This window comes from Theobroma cacao, chromosome 1, assembly GCF_000208745.1.
Source record: "Theobroma cacao cultivar B97-61/B2 chromosome 1, Criollo_cocoa_genome_V2, whole genome shotgun sequence".
NCBI lineage: Eukaryota > Viridiplantae > Streptophyta > Magnoliopsida > Malvales > Malvaceae > Theobroma > Theobroma cacao.
In genome coordinates, this window is record NC_030850.1 from 24,005,931 (window position 1) to 24,020,427 (window position 14,497).

The 14,497-nt window shown below is 34.1% G+C and overlaps 1 protein-coding gene across 1 annotated transcript; it reads left to right on the forward strand.

Moving 5' to 3' along the window:
- Window positions 12,196-13,008, forward strand: LOC108661398. The gene is made up of 2 exons (XM_018117894.1): window positions 12,196-12,406; window positions 12,482-13,008. Exons 1-2 carry the CDS (start codon window positions 12,196-12,198, stop codon window positions 13,006-13,008), a joined length of 738 nt encoding a protein of 245 aa, XP_017973383.1.

The window sequence follows — 14,497 nt, forward strand, 5'->3', positions numbered from 1 at the left end:
AGAATTTTAAAATCCCAGAATGACTTAAAATGGTGATTCGGAGTTCGAAGACCGATTTGGAGTCAAATTGGAATTTTCATAACATAGGGGTAAAATGGTCATTTTGCTACCTGAGGTTAAAATTGGAATGTTGGAAGAAGTTTTTGACCAAGATTGACCATTTAGAACATAATTTGAGTTTGAGAGGTGAAAAATTTTAATTTCGGTAATTTTTCGAGCATAAGGGGCAAAATAGTCATTTTACCGCCCAAGGGCAAAATTGGAAATTTTCACCACCCAACACTTGTCCAGCACATGAATTTAAATGGTGGAGAGAGATTGCTTAATGGATAAGTTGACACATGGGCCAATGGAATGGTGACATGTGTGAAATTTTCATCCATTTATAATTGGCTTTAGAAATTGGCACATAAACCCTCCCAACTCATTTATCTTGGTCCACCAAAGAGAGAAAAAGAGAAAAAAGGAAGAACAAAAACCCTAGAGAGAAAAATTCAAAGGGAAATTGTTGATTTTTAAGGAATCAAGCCATTAAAGGTAAAATTTCTTAATTCTAGCTTGTGATCTACCTTTTCTATGCATTATTTTGCATTTTTCATGGTTGAATCACAAGATATCATGAAGGATAGTGTGCTAATCAAGCCTTAGGAGAGAGAATTTGATGATGAATTTAGTTAGAAAACATGTTATTCTAGTGTTTTTAGTTGTTTGGTGATGTGTAGTATGAAAAACAAGCAAGAAAAATTCATGTTCTTACATCACCTTCATTGGTCGAATATTCCATGTGGAATATTGATGATGAATTTGATTGAATTTCAACTGATTTGATTAGGAATGAATGATTTATGGTGTGAAAATCAAGCATGAAAAATTATATTGTTAGTGCACTCACCATGGCCGAATTTTTCAAGAGAAAATGTGAGGATGATTTTGCCACATTTCAAGTTATTGAAATTGTGTTTAATGATTTGGAGTATTGGGAGAGAAATGGAATTGTTTGGAGTTGAATTGGACGTATTGGCCAATTAATTTGGTGATAGATCGAATTAGGCCAATACCATTTTATTTAGGTACATAATTGAATTTATATTGAACACCGTATTTAGATAGTTACCCGAGTATTTCACATCCCATTTCATGCATTAGTATAAAGCCTGAATTGGTTTTACAACGGTTTAGCACAAATGTAGCAAATTACTTATTGTGCATTATGTCTAGGTGGTGAGCATTCTAGCAAGAGCAAAGAGGTAGTATCCGAGGATAAAGAATCAAAGTATCCCGAATTCGATTCCCATTACAGTGAGTAACCTTATTATCATCTTAATTATCTAAAGTATGTTTTTTTTCAATTTTGTAATTCTATGGAAAACGTGTTTAAATGAAATGATTTTATAAATTGTTTTGAAACTTAATGATGACTTGAAAATGGAGTAATTGGAGACTACTTGTTGTATTGTAAATTATGTTTTGAATTGAATGGCCTATGATAATGTGGGCATGAATGGCTGGATGGGTATTTGTGTTGAAAATGCATAAACTGTTGTTTGCCTTGATAGGCTGGATAATGATAAAATTGCCATGTCATGATGTTGAATTTCATTGAATTTATGGGTTATAGATTGGTCACTCAGTGGCGGGTTCTGTGGACTGGCCTTTTTGAGGGGCACGAAATCTGGGTATATTCTTACCTCGATTGAGGAGGCGCGTAGGGTAACTCTTGAGGTAAAACTTTAGAGTTCACTTCACGCTGAACCACCACGTGAGGGTGAACTCAGCCAATGCCAAGGAACGGCTATGTTTTCAAAATAAAAACATGATTTATGCTTACATAAATTTTTAACAGCCTTGGTGGACTATGTTGGGATAGCCCCAGGCCAAGGTATCCCTGACAACTGAGTATGAGAATGATTTTGGCTCGAGCCAAGCTTTTCAGGAAATCATAAGTGTCACGACCCGATACACCCCTCGAGCCTGTGACAACCACCGCGGTGTCCCGATGACACTCATTACCCGAAATGCCAACCAGAACCCCGGAAGGCTTTAATATCAGTTTCTTATTTCCCCTGTTAGTAACCGTTGCCAAATATCATGTTCTAAAAGATTTTAAGCTATTTCCAACTTAAAACAATAAAAAAATTATTTCTTTCTAATAGGGGCATTTTGGTCATTTTTCCCTGAAATTTCGAAACCAGTTAAAAATTTAGTATGCGAATACAAAACACATAATTCATAATAAAAAATAAGTTTAAACATCTAAAACCTTCATTTAAAATGAAATTATGATTATTTGGATATAATAAAAGAATAAAAGAAATATTCAATAAAATATTCTATTTTTTACAAAACAATATTTTTTTAGAGTTATACATAAATAATTTTTGCAGCATCAAAGCAAAATAAATTCATACATACTGTAATACATCAAACTAGTTTGAGGCATTTAACCAAGTCTGCCAAGGTTGTTAAAAATTTCGTATACACATAAACATAATTTTAGTTTGAAAAACACAGTCGTTCCTTGGCGTTAGCAGAGTTCCTCATCACGAGGTGGTTTGACGTGACGTGAACTCTAACCATACTTCAGGAGATACCCTACGCTCGTCTCCGACCGAGGTACATATATAACCAAATTTCGTGTCCTTCTTATAGGCTGGTCCACAGAACCCGCCCACTGCAGCAAGCTAAACCCACCATACAATAAAATTTGCAATAGCATGACATGACAATTATTTCACAATCCAGCCTCTCAAGGCTAAATTCAAAGTTAATATATTTCAACACAAATACCAATTCACCCATTCATGCAAATATTGTCATAAACCATTCGATTCAAACCATGAATTTACAACACATGAAAATAGTCTCCAATTACTCTATTTTCAAACCACCATTCAATTTCAAGACAATGTTATAAAATTATTTCATTAAATCACATTTTAGTTACAAAACACAAAGATTTACCATTTAACTCATTTTCCATAAAATTCACAAAATTGAATAAAAAGACCACTTTAGATAATTAAAATGATGATAAGGTTACTCACTATTTCGGGAGTCAAATTTTTTTGAGTACTCCGACTATCGATCCTCGAGTACAATTTCTTTGCCTTTATCGGAGGATTCACCACTTAGACATAATGAACAATCAGGCAATTTACCACATTGGTGCTAAACCGTTATAAAACTATATGGATGCATGAAATGGAATGCAAATTGTTTAGATTATCGTCTAAACACGGTGTTCTACACAAATTCAATTGTGTACCTAAATAAAACAATATTGGCCTAATTCAATCTATCACTCGATTTATTGGCCAATATGTCCAATTTAACTCCAATTAACTTCATTTTTCTTCCAATTCTCCAAACCATCAAACACAAGTCAAATAGCATAAAATTTAGCAAAATCATCTTCACATTTTCTCTTAGGAATTTCGGCCATGATAGGTGCATCAACACTATGATTTTTCCTACTTGATTTTCTCACCATAATTCATCATTTCCTAACCAATTCACTTGAAATAAAATCAAATCCACCATCCACACTTTACATGGAAAATTCGGCCAATGATGGGTGATGGGAGGAAGTGAATTTTTCTTGCTTGATTTTCATGCTATACATTACCAATCAACTTAAAACACTAAAATACATTGAAATCTAACCAAATCAAGCATCAAAACGTCCCTCTAAGTGTTCAGCCAGCAAGGGATTCATCATGAAATCATGTGATTCAACCATGAAATATGCAAAAGAATGTATGGGAAAGGTAGATCACAAGTCAAAATCAAGAAATTTTACCTTTGATTGCTTGATTACTTGAAATCCACCAATTTTCTCTTAAATTTTCAGTCTAGGGTTCTTGTTCTTTCTTTTCTTCCTTTGTTCTTCCTTTGGCCGGCCATATGAAGAGAAATGGGTTGATTTTGTGCTAATTTATAAGGAAAATAATAAATGGATGAGAATTTGACACGTCACCATTCCATTGGTCCATGTGTCATACTTACTCATTAAGCAATCTCTCTCCACCATATAAATTTCCTCAATTATCCATGATAATATTGGGTAAAATCATGTGCTGGACAAGTGTTGGGTGGTGTAAAATTATAATTTTGCCCCTAAAGTGGCAAAATGATTATTTTACCCCTATGCTCGAAAAAATGTCAGAATTAAAATTCTTCACTTCTCAAACTCAAATTATACTCCAAATGATCAATCTTAGTCAAAAATTTCATCCAACACTCACATCTTAACCTCGGGTGGCAAAATGATCATTTTGCCCCTAGGTCATGAAAATTTCAATTTGACTCCAAATCGGTCATCGTACTCCGAATCACCATTTTAAGTCATTTTGGGGTTTTAAAATTCTCAATTTCATCTTAAAATCTCTATTTGGCCTAGTTCGAGACTTAATTCAACTTAGTTGCACCACTAGGTACACTACCAACCTTTGACGATTTTTCGGGGCTTTCCAAGTATGTAAGCATTCTGTCAATCACATGTATGACATGGCTAATATTTTATAAAGTCGGGCTTGACAATAAGCCTCGTTGTTTATTTGGGTGAAATGAATCTATTTTATCTTATTAAAATGAGTTCGAAATGCTGTGAATCATTTTTATGCTAATCTATTTTATCTGTCTCTATTTACTCAGCTTTAGATATTTTAGATGATATTTGTTTACTCACTGGGATTATATAATCTCACCACCCTCCTTTCCACCCATTTCATGCTCAGGATAGTTGGTAGATAGCTCATTTCATTGAGGGCTACAGTTGGACTTGCATCCTGAAAAACTGTAGGTTCACAGCCTTAATTACTTTTAGTCATTTGGGGGCCCCCATGTCATTGTTAAATGTTTTGAATACCTAGTTGCATGTGCTACTGTATGTACGAATTTATTTTTGTCAAGCCCGACTCTACAATATGTTTTTTATGCCATTCTTACATAAGAATGCATGTTTACTTACTTGGGTATCTTGAAAATCGTTAAAGGATGGCAATATACCAAATGGTACAATTAAGTTGAATTAAGCCTTGAACTAGTCCAAATAGAGATTTTAAGATGAAATTGAGAATTTTAAAACCCTAGAATGACTTAAAATGGTGATTCGGAGTTCGAGGACTGATTTGGAGTCAAATTAGAATTTTCATGACCTAGGGGCAAAATGGTCATTTTGCCACCTGAGGTTAAGATGTGAGTGTTGGATGAAATTTTTTACTAAGATTGATCATTTGGAGTATAATTTGAGTTTGAGAAGTGAAAAATTTTAATTTCGGCATTTTTTTGAGCATAGGGGTAAAATAGTTATTTTACCGTCAAGGGGCAAAATTGTAATTTTACACCACCCAACACTTGTCTAGCATATGGATTTTACCCAATATGATCATGGATAATTGAGTAAATTTAAGTGGTGGCGAGAGATTGCTTAATGGCTAAGTATGACACATGGACCAATGGAATGGTGACATGTGTCAAAATCTCATCCATTCATTATTTTCCTTATAAATTAGCACAAAATCAGCCCATTTCTCTTTATTATGGCTGGCCAAAGCAAGAACAAAGGAAGAAAAGAAGAACACAAACCCTAGGTGGAAAAATTCAAGGGAAAAGTGTGAAAAATCAAGTAATCAAGCAATCAAAGATAAAATTTCTTGATTTTGACTTGTGATTTACCTTTCCCATGCATTATTTTGCATTTTCCATGGTTGAATCACAAGATGTCATGAAGGATTCATGGCTGAACGAATTTAGAGAGAGAAGATTTGGTGATTGATTTGGTTAGATTTTAAGATATTTTAGTGTTTTTAGTTAGTTAATGATGTGTAGCATGAAAAACCAACAAGAAAAATTCATGTTCTCCCATCACCCATCATTGGCCGAATTCTCTATGTGGAAATTGATGATGATTTTGATTTTATTTCAAGTGAATTGATGAGGAAATGATGAATTATGGTGAGAAAATCAAGTAGGAAAAATCATAGTATTGATGCACCACCATGGCCGAATTTTCCAAGAGAAAATGTGAAGATGATTTTGCTAGATTTTATGCTATTTGACTTGTGTTTCATGATTTAGAGTAATGGGAGAAAATGGAATTATTTGGATTTGAATTGGACATATTGGTCAATTAATCGAGTGATAGATCGAATTAAGCCAATACCGTTTTATTTAGGTACACAATTGAATTTGTGTAGAACATCGTGTTTAGACGATAATCTGAACAATTTGCATCCCATTTCATACATTAGCATAAAGCCTGAATTGGTTTTATAACAATTTAGCACAATGTAGTAAATGGCTTATTGTGTATTACGTCTAGGTGGTGAGCATTCTGGCAAAAGTAAAGAGATAGTACCCGAGGATCAAGAATCGGAGTACTTGGAATTCAACTTTTGAAATAGTGAGTAACCTTACTATCGTCTTAATTATCTAAAGTGGTTTTTATCCGATTTGGTGATTTTATGGAAAATGAGTTTAGATGGCAAAACTTTATGTTTTATAAGCAAAAATGTGATTAAATGAAAATGATTTTATAAAATTGTCTTGAAATTGAAAGATGGTTTTGAAAATGGAGTAATTGGAGACTAAATTGTTGTGTTATAGATAATGGCTTGAATTGTAAGGCTTATGATAATATTTGCATGAATGGCTGAATTGGTATTTGTGTTGAAAATGTATGAACTGTTAATTTACCTTGAGAGGCTGTAAAATAAAATAATTGTCATGTCATGCTATTGCAAATTTTATTGTATAGTGGGTTTAGTCGCTACAGTGGACGGGTTCCGTGGACCAGCCTATTAGAGGGGCACGATAATCCTATTATATTTTACCTCGGTTGGAGAGGCGAGTAGGGTAACTCTCGAGGTATAACTTTAGAGTTTCACTTCACGCAAAACCACCACGTGAGGGTGAACTCAGCCAACGCCAAGGAACGGCTATACTTTCAAAATAAAAACATGATTTATGAGTACATAACTTTTTAACAACCTTGGCGGTCTCTGTTGGGATAGCCCTCGACCAAGGTATCCCTGATAACTGAGTATGAAAATGATTTTGGCACGAGCCAAAGCTTTTAAGAAATTCATAAGCCATGTTGATTACTCGATTTATATGAATTGATTTTATTTGGTTGAAATGAGTTGAAAGGTGATGAATTACAATATGTTAAATTATTTTATCTGTCTCCATTTACTCAGATTTAGATATTTTAGATGGTATTTGTTTACTCACTGGAATTCTATAATCTCACCACCTTCATTTCCACCCATTTTAGTTTCAAGATAGTCGGTAGATAGCTCATTTCGTTGAGGACTACCATTGGATTTGTATCCTCCAAACTGTAGGTTCACAATCTCTCTTACTTTTGGTTATTCGAGGGCCCACTTGTTACTGTAAATTAAATTAAAAACTCTGGCTTGCTATATTATAGTATATATGAATTTATTTTGCTTTTACATTGTAAAAATTATTTACGCAATGTTCTAAAAATATTGTTTTATAAGAAAATGGAATATTTTATTTAACATTTTTATTATATTCAAATAGTTATAATTTCATTTTAAACGAATGTTTTACACATTTACATTTATTTTTGAATACGAAATATGTGTTTTTCATTTAAATACTGCATTTTTAGCTAGTTTCGAGATTTTTGAGAAAAAATGACGAAAATACCCTTGTGAGACAAAAATTATTTTTTTATTGTTTTGGTTTGGAAATAGTTTATAATCTTTTAAAAATATGATATTACCAACTGTTGCCTGTAAAGGAGGTGCGAAAACTGATATTAAAGCCTTGCGAGGTTTTGATTGGCATTCTGGGTAATGAATGTCGATCGGGATATCGTTGCAATTATCACTGGCTCGATGGGAGTTCCGGGTCGTGACAATTTTGATTTTACGCTGTAAAAATTATTTACGTAGCATTCTATAAATAATGTTTTATGAAAAATTAGAATATTTTATTCATTATTTTTAGTTTATTCCGTTAGCCATAATTTCACTTTAAATGAATGTTTTAGATATCTAAACTTATTTTCGGTTATGAAATGTGTAAATTTCTCTCATATACTACATTTTTGCTGGTTTCAAAATTTTTGAGAAAAATGACCAAAATACCCCTGTGTAGTTGAAACTTTTCTTTTACTGTTTTTGAATTGAAATTGGTTCATATCACTTTAAACATGATTTTAGTAACTAATACTCACAGGGAAAACGAGAAAACCGATGTTAAGCCTTGCGAGGTTTCAATTGGCATTCCGGGTAATGAATGTCTATCGCGACGTCGTGGCGGTTGTCACGGGCTAGATGGGAGTTCCGGGTCGTGACACTCTACCTACATTTATAAATCATTGTAGGAAAGTTGAAAATGAAAAATGACTTATTATAGTTAGTATTATGAGTAATCATGGAGGTGAGTTTGAGGGAGATGAGTTTGAAAATTTTTGTAAAGAAAAAGGATTGTATCATAATTTTTCAGCACCTAGAACACCTCAACAAAATGGGGTGGTTGAAAGGAAAAATCGAATCTTAAAAGAAATGGACCGAACCATGCTATGTGAAAATAATCTAACAAAGTACTTTTGGGCAAAAGCTGTCAACACAACAGCTTACATCTTAATAGAGTGTCAATAAGGGCCATGATATAAAAAACCCCATATGAACTATACAAAGGTAGAAAAACCAAATATCTCTCACCTTAGAAGTTTTGGCTGCAAATGCTTTGTGTTGAACAATGGAAAGCTTTTTTTAGGAAAGTTTGATGCTAAGAATGATGAAGCTATATTTCTAGGATATGCATTAAACTCAAAAGCTTATAGAGTCTTTAACAAAAGATCTTTAACAATCGAAGAGTCTATCCATGTAGTTTTTGATGAATTTAATGCCTTGCAAAATGAAATTCCTACTGATGAAAATGATATAGATGACCTTGAAAGACAAATGGAAGAAATGAGCTTAGATGACAAGGAAAATAATGAAGAAAATTCCTAGGAAGAGAAACAGAACCTCCACCCTTAGAAACCATGCAACGGACTGAAAATCAACCCAATGATCTTTCAAAGAGCTGGAGGTATATCAAGGATCATCCACAAGAGCAAATCATAGGTGATATTTCACAGGGAGTTAAAACTAGGAGAGGAACTAGAGTAACATGTGAATTCACAATTTTCATCTCACAAATTGAGCCTAAAAGATTTGAAGAGGTAGAAAAAGAAGAAAACTGGATATTGGCCATGCAAGAAGAGCTTGATCAATTTGAGAGAAACCGAGTATGGACACTAGTTTCTAGGCCATTAAATCATCCCATTGTAGGCACAAAATGGGTGTTTAGAAATACTGTAGATGAGCAAGGTAATGTTATTAGAAACAAAGCCAGGTTAGTGGCTCAAAGGTATAACCAAGAGGAAGAAATTGACTATGATTAAACCTTTGCCCCTATTGCTAGGATAGAAGCTATAAGATTGTTGCTGGCATTTGCATGTTTCATGAACTTCAAATTATTCCAAATGGATGTGAAAAGTGCTTTTTTAAATGGTTTCATCCAAGAGGAAGTTTATGTCAAACAACCCCCTGGATTTGAAGACTTTGAAAAGCCTGATTATGCCTTCAAACTGAATAAGTTTTCATATGGATTGAAACAAGCTCCTAGAGCTTGGTATGAGAGGCTTTCAAAGTTTCTAGTTGAAAAAGGGTATGTTAGAGGAAGCATTGAAACAACATTGTTTATTCAAAAATGCTTGAATTATTTAATTATTGTTCAAATCTACGTGGATGATATTGTGTTTGGTGCTACTAATGAGGCTTTGTGTAAGAACTTTGCTGAAGAGATGCAGGGTGAATTCAAAATAAGCATGATGGGTGAGCTAAAATTCTTTCTTGGCCCTCAAATCAAACAAAATGAGGAAGGAATCTTCATCAGCCAAGAAAAATACATTCAAGACATGCTAAAAAAGTTTGACATGCTGAAGCTGAAATCAATTAGCACACCAATGAGTCCATCCACAAAACTTGATGCTGATGACAAAGGAAAAAATGTTTATCAAAAGCTCTATAGAGGTATGATTGGATCATTACTTTATTTAACAGCTAGCAGGCCTAATATTCAATTCAGTGTATGCTTGTGTGCAAAGTTTCAATCACAATCCAAAGAATCACACTTGATTGTTGTTAAAAGAATCTTTAGATACCTTTTAGATACACAAACTCTAAGAATATGGTATCCTAGAGAATCATCCTTTAGTTTTATTGGATATTCAGATGTAGACTTTGCTGGAAGCAAAACGGATAGAAAGAGTACTAGTGGAACTTGTCAGTTTCTAGGAAGTATGCTTGTGTCTTGGTCAAGTAAGAAATAGAATTCTGTTGCTCTCTCCACAGCTGAAGCTGAATATATTTCTTTAGGTAGTTGTTGTGCTTAGATTTTGTAGATTAAACAATAATTAAAAGACTTTGGAGTAACAATGCATAATGTACCAATATTTTGTGATAACACAAGTGCCATCAACTTTTTAAAGAATCTTGTCCAGCACTCTATAACCAAACATATTGAAATTAGACATCACTTTATTAGAGACCATGTAATGAAAGGAGACTTTAAGATTGAATTTGTTAACACTTTGCAACAATTAGCTGATATATTCATCAAGCCCCTAAATGAGGACAGATTCTATGAAATTAGGAGAAATCTAGGAATGATTAATGTACATGAGCTTTAGGAAATTTGTGAAATTTTCATTCATAAAACAGTAGGTACTTAGTTGGTTAAGAGAATCGCTTAATCAACTAAGACCATTCTGTTTCCTTAAATAACAAGACTCAGTCAAATAGAATGAATAAAATAATAAAAGGAAACAGAGACAGCCTACCAGGTGAAGAAAAAGAGGGAAAAATCGCTTAACTGAAAAAATAAAAATGAGGTAAATTTTTGAATTTGAAAGAGCGGGTTACCGACCATATTTAAAGTGGGGGAGATTGACGGTTTTTGAGAAAAATTAATCTCTCTTAACTCATTTTCTCTTTATTTTCTCTCATCTGAAACTGACTTTCTTAAAACTGAAATCCTTCCTTCTCAAACTCATGAAACCCTAAGTCTAAAATTGCTTAAAACCAAAATGGCCAAAACCACATTAACCAGTAGTGCTTTGGAAAAGAGAAAGGGAAAACGAACTATGGAAGAGAATCCACCAGCAAAAATTTAGAAGAAAAAGAAGAAAGTCGAATCCACTTTCGTGATTGAGAAAACTGAAAAAAGGTAGATAAAGAAGGCACAAAAATCAAAGAAAAAGAAAAACTCTCCTAGAAAGGCAATCTTCTGTCCTCAAAGTTTAGAAATAAAGCTCATGAGGATAGGTTCAAAAAGATAGAGAATGCTTCCATTACATGTGGTAAATTTATCGACTAGGATAGCTTTGATGAGACCCTTGAAATTCAAATAGGTTTATCGAACTCTTTTGAGGAAACGAAATTAAAGAAATTTAGCACCTTTAAGAATAAAACCTATAGTGCTAGCCTTGTAAAGGAATTTTATGCAAGCATAGCATTAGATGAGAATGAACTTGAGGAACCTGAGGATTTTATTAATGATGGTCTGAATGATTTCCTAAATGGAAAAGAGTTTATGGCGACTGCTGCAAATTTGGGAAATCTGCTCAAAATTGAATGTGAAGAGGGTGATTATGAAATTTCTGAGAATTATGATCCCTCATCTCTGTGGGAGATAATCACAAAAAAGAAAGAAGGATATTCATCCAAAAGTTATGCCAGTTTAATCAAAAGGCCTCGGATTAGAATCCTGCATTATTTTATTGCTGCAAATATTCATGGGAGAAGTGGTAGCTTCAGTTACATAAGTCTTCAGGACATGTGGCTGATGGAGCATGTCTTTAATGCTACTCCAGTCAACTTAGGCCGATTCATGATAGAAAGGATGAGAGGAGTCTGTCAAATTGATAAAGTAAATCTACCTTATGATAACATAATCACCTCACTGGTGAAGAAAAAGGGGATATGGAGTTCTAGGTATGAATTGGATCAAGTGAAAAGTAAAACCCAAGCAATCTACTTAGGAAGTTTTCCAACGATGGGGTACAAGCTTGATGGAGAAAAATTTCTTAAAACCCTCAAAACGACTTCAAGAGATGAGCATTCCCTTCTTGCTCAATTAGAGGCAGCTTCATCATAAATTTCAAGTGAAATGATTCTGAATCTGCTAATGAGAATAGATGGAAAACTCACTGGCCAATTTTCAAAGATTCAAAAAATTAAAGATAAGTTGAAAGAGCTGGAAAGTGTGATAAAGGAAAAAGGAAAATCTACTACTAATCCTACAACTGAAGACACTTCTGCAATAGTAACTCTAACACCAGTAGAACAAGCTGCTGAAAGTCCTGCCTTCCAACTTGAAGGTCATGAACCAGAATCAGTTTAGCCAAGGAAATCTCCCATTCTTGAGCCTGAAAATGATGAAAAATCCAATGAAGGCACTGAAATACTTGGATCCTTTGATGACATCTCTCCACCACATGATGAACCACAACCAGAACAACCATCTCCACCTAACTTTGAGGAAGTTTCAATCATGGATATTTTCCATCGAATGGTCAAAGAAGAACAAGCAGAAAAAGAAGTAGCAAAGGCTAAAGCTCAAAAGCCAACATCTGTCAAAGCATTCCCTGAGTCAATGCAGACTATAAGGCAAACTGATCAATCTGGTAAAGATAAAGGAAAAGCTACAGCACCAACACAAAAGAAACCTAAACCTCCTGGTAAAGGAAGGAAGACCATGGCAACAAAAACAAAATTCCTCAAGAGAAGAAAGTTTTCCAAGATAGCTGAAAAAGCTAAACCTTCAACCATCTCTTCTACTCAAGATCCACTCCAAATTTTGGACCAATATTCCACTGAAGCCTCACCCAAAAGTCCATCACCTCAACCCTCTCTTGAACCCCTTAATGTCTATTTTGGCACTAATAAGTCTACCTCTTTTGCTTCTTCAGAAATCGATTGAACACCCCTCGGTTTGATGATGACAAAAAAAGGGAGAATTATGATAGAAAGCTTAGGGGAGATAGATAGTAGAAAAGTTTTAAAGGAAGGTAGAAATTATCTAGGGGTAACTTAAGAATTTTGACTATGATGATTAATCTGTTTTGTTTGCTGACAGTTGAACATTTGAATTTGACTTTGTTGTTTATGTTATTGTGTTGAAAATTGTAAGCTAATGGTTAAACATTTAAATTTGTTCTTGATATTTATGTTATTTTGACTACTGCTGTTTAAATATTAGGTGCTGATATTAGGCTGTTATGCTGATAACCAATTTTTGTTATGATATTATGAATGGAATTTGGTTGAAAATGAATATGAATGCTGATATTTTTGTTGAATGATTTATGGTATTTAGTTTTGGAATGAATAAGGTCTGAAAATAATACGACAGACAGTTAATTACAACATTGATGATATCTGAATCTATACCTGTCATTTTCTTTAAGAGATAGATAAAAACTTGCTAAATTTAAGAACAAGAATCATGCATACATTAAGGGGGAGCACACACTTAAGGGGAGAAAATCCTCATTCTGTGCAGAACAAAAAGGAATAAATAGACACCACATTGTTAATCAAGGAATGTTTTGTCATTATCAGAAAGAGGGAGATTGTTGGCTTGTCACAGCCCAATTCCCGGGCCATAACCGACACAAAGACCCAATAGGCGTGGCCCACTAGGCCCATGCAAGCCTTTCTATGAAAACTTGTTTATTAGACCACCTGTCCCTCTTTTACCTCTAAGGTTCTTAATTCAATGTCTTCAAAAATAATTTCCTTTCAAAAATAAGTCATGGCAATTGAACAATACCATTCACAAAATGATATTACCATTTGCCAACCTGTGACGATATTAACATGCATACCAAACATAGAGTGTTTACAACAAATCCAATGGATTACATTTAAATAACCATATACACATATAAAGACCTTGACTATCAGCGGAGTGACTCTGGCGTGGATGCTATCATGGAGTGTTTTGGTAAACCTACTGTAAGATGAATAGGAGGAGGTGCCTCTACCTAAGATCTAACTATCTTTGAACCTGAAAACTAAAACATGAAGTTGAAAAGGAAGAGTGTAAACCCAGTGAGTGAACATAGGAAGGGAACAAGCAAATGATACGGAGAGTTTTTTGAAAACATGATGCACTCGTTTAAAAATAATGCAATTTTGTTTATTATGAACAGAACTCAATGCCGTGCTGTTTTTCAACTCATTTTAAAACATTAGGAAGTTCAACTTTTAACATTTAATGCAATCACATAATATTTTCTCTAACATTTCTATGGTATATGTAAACATGTATACAGCCGCCGGTCATCAGCTCATGTACACTCCCACACCGCACATAGCTGGAATCATCATCCTCCGATCATCAGCTCGTGTGCACTCCCACACTGCACATAGCTGAAATCATCGCCCACCGTTCATCAGCTCATGTG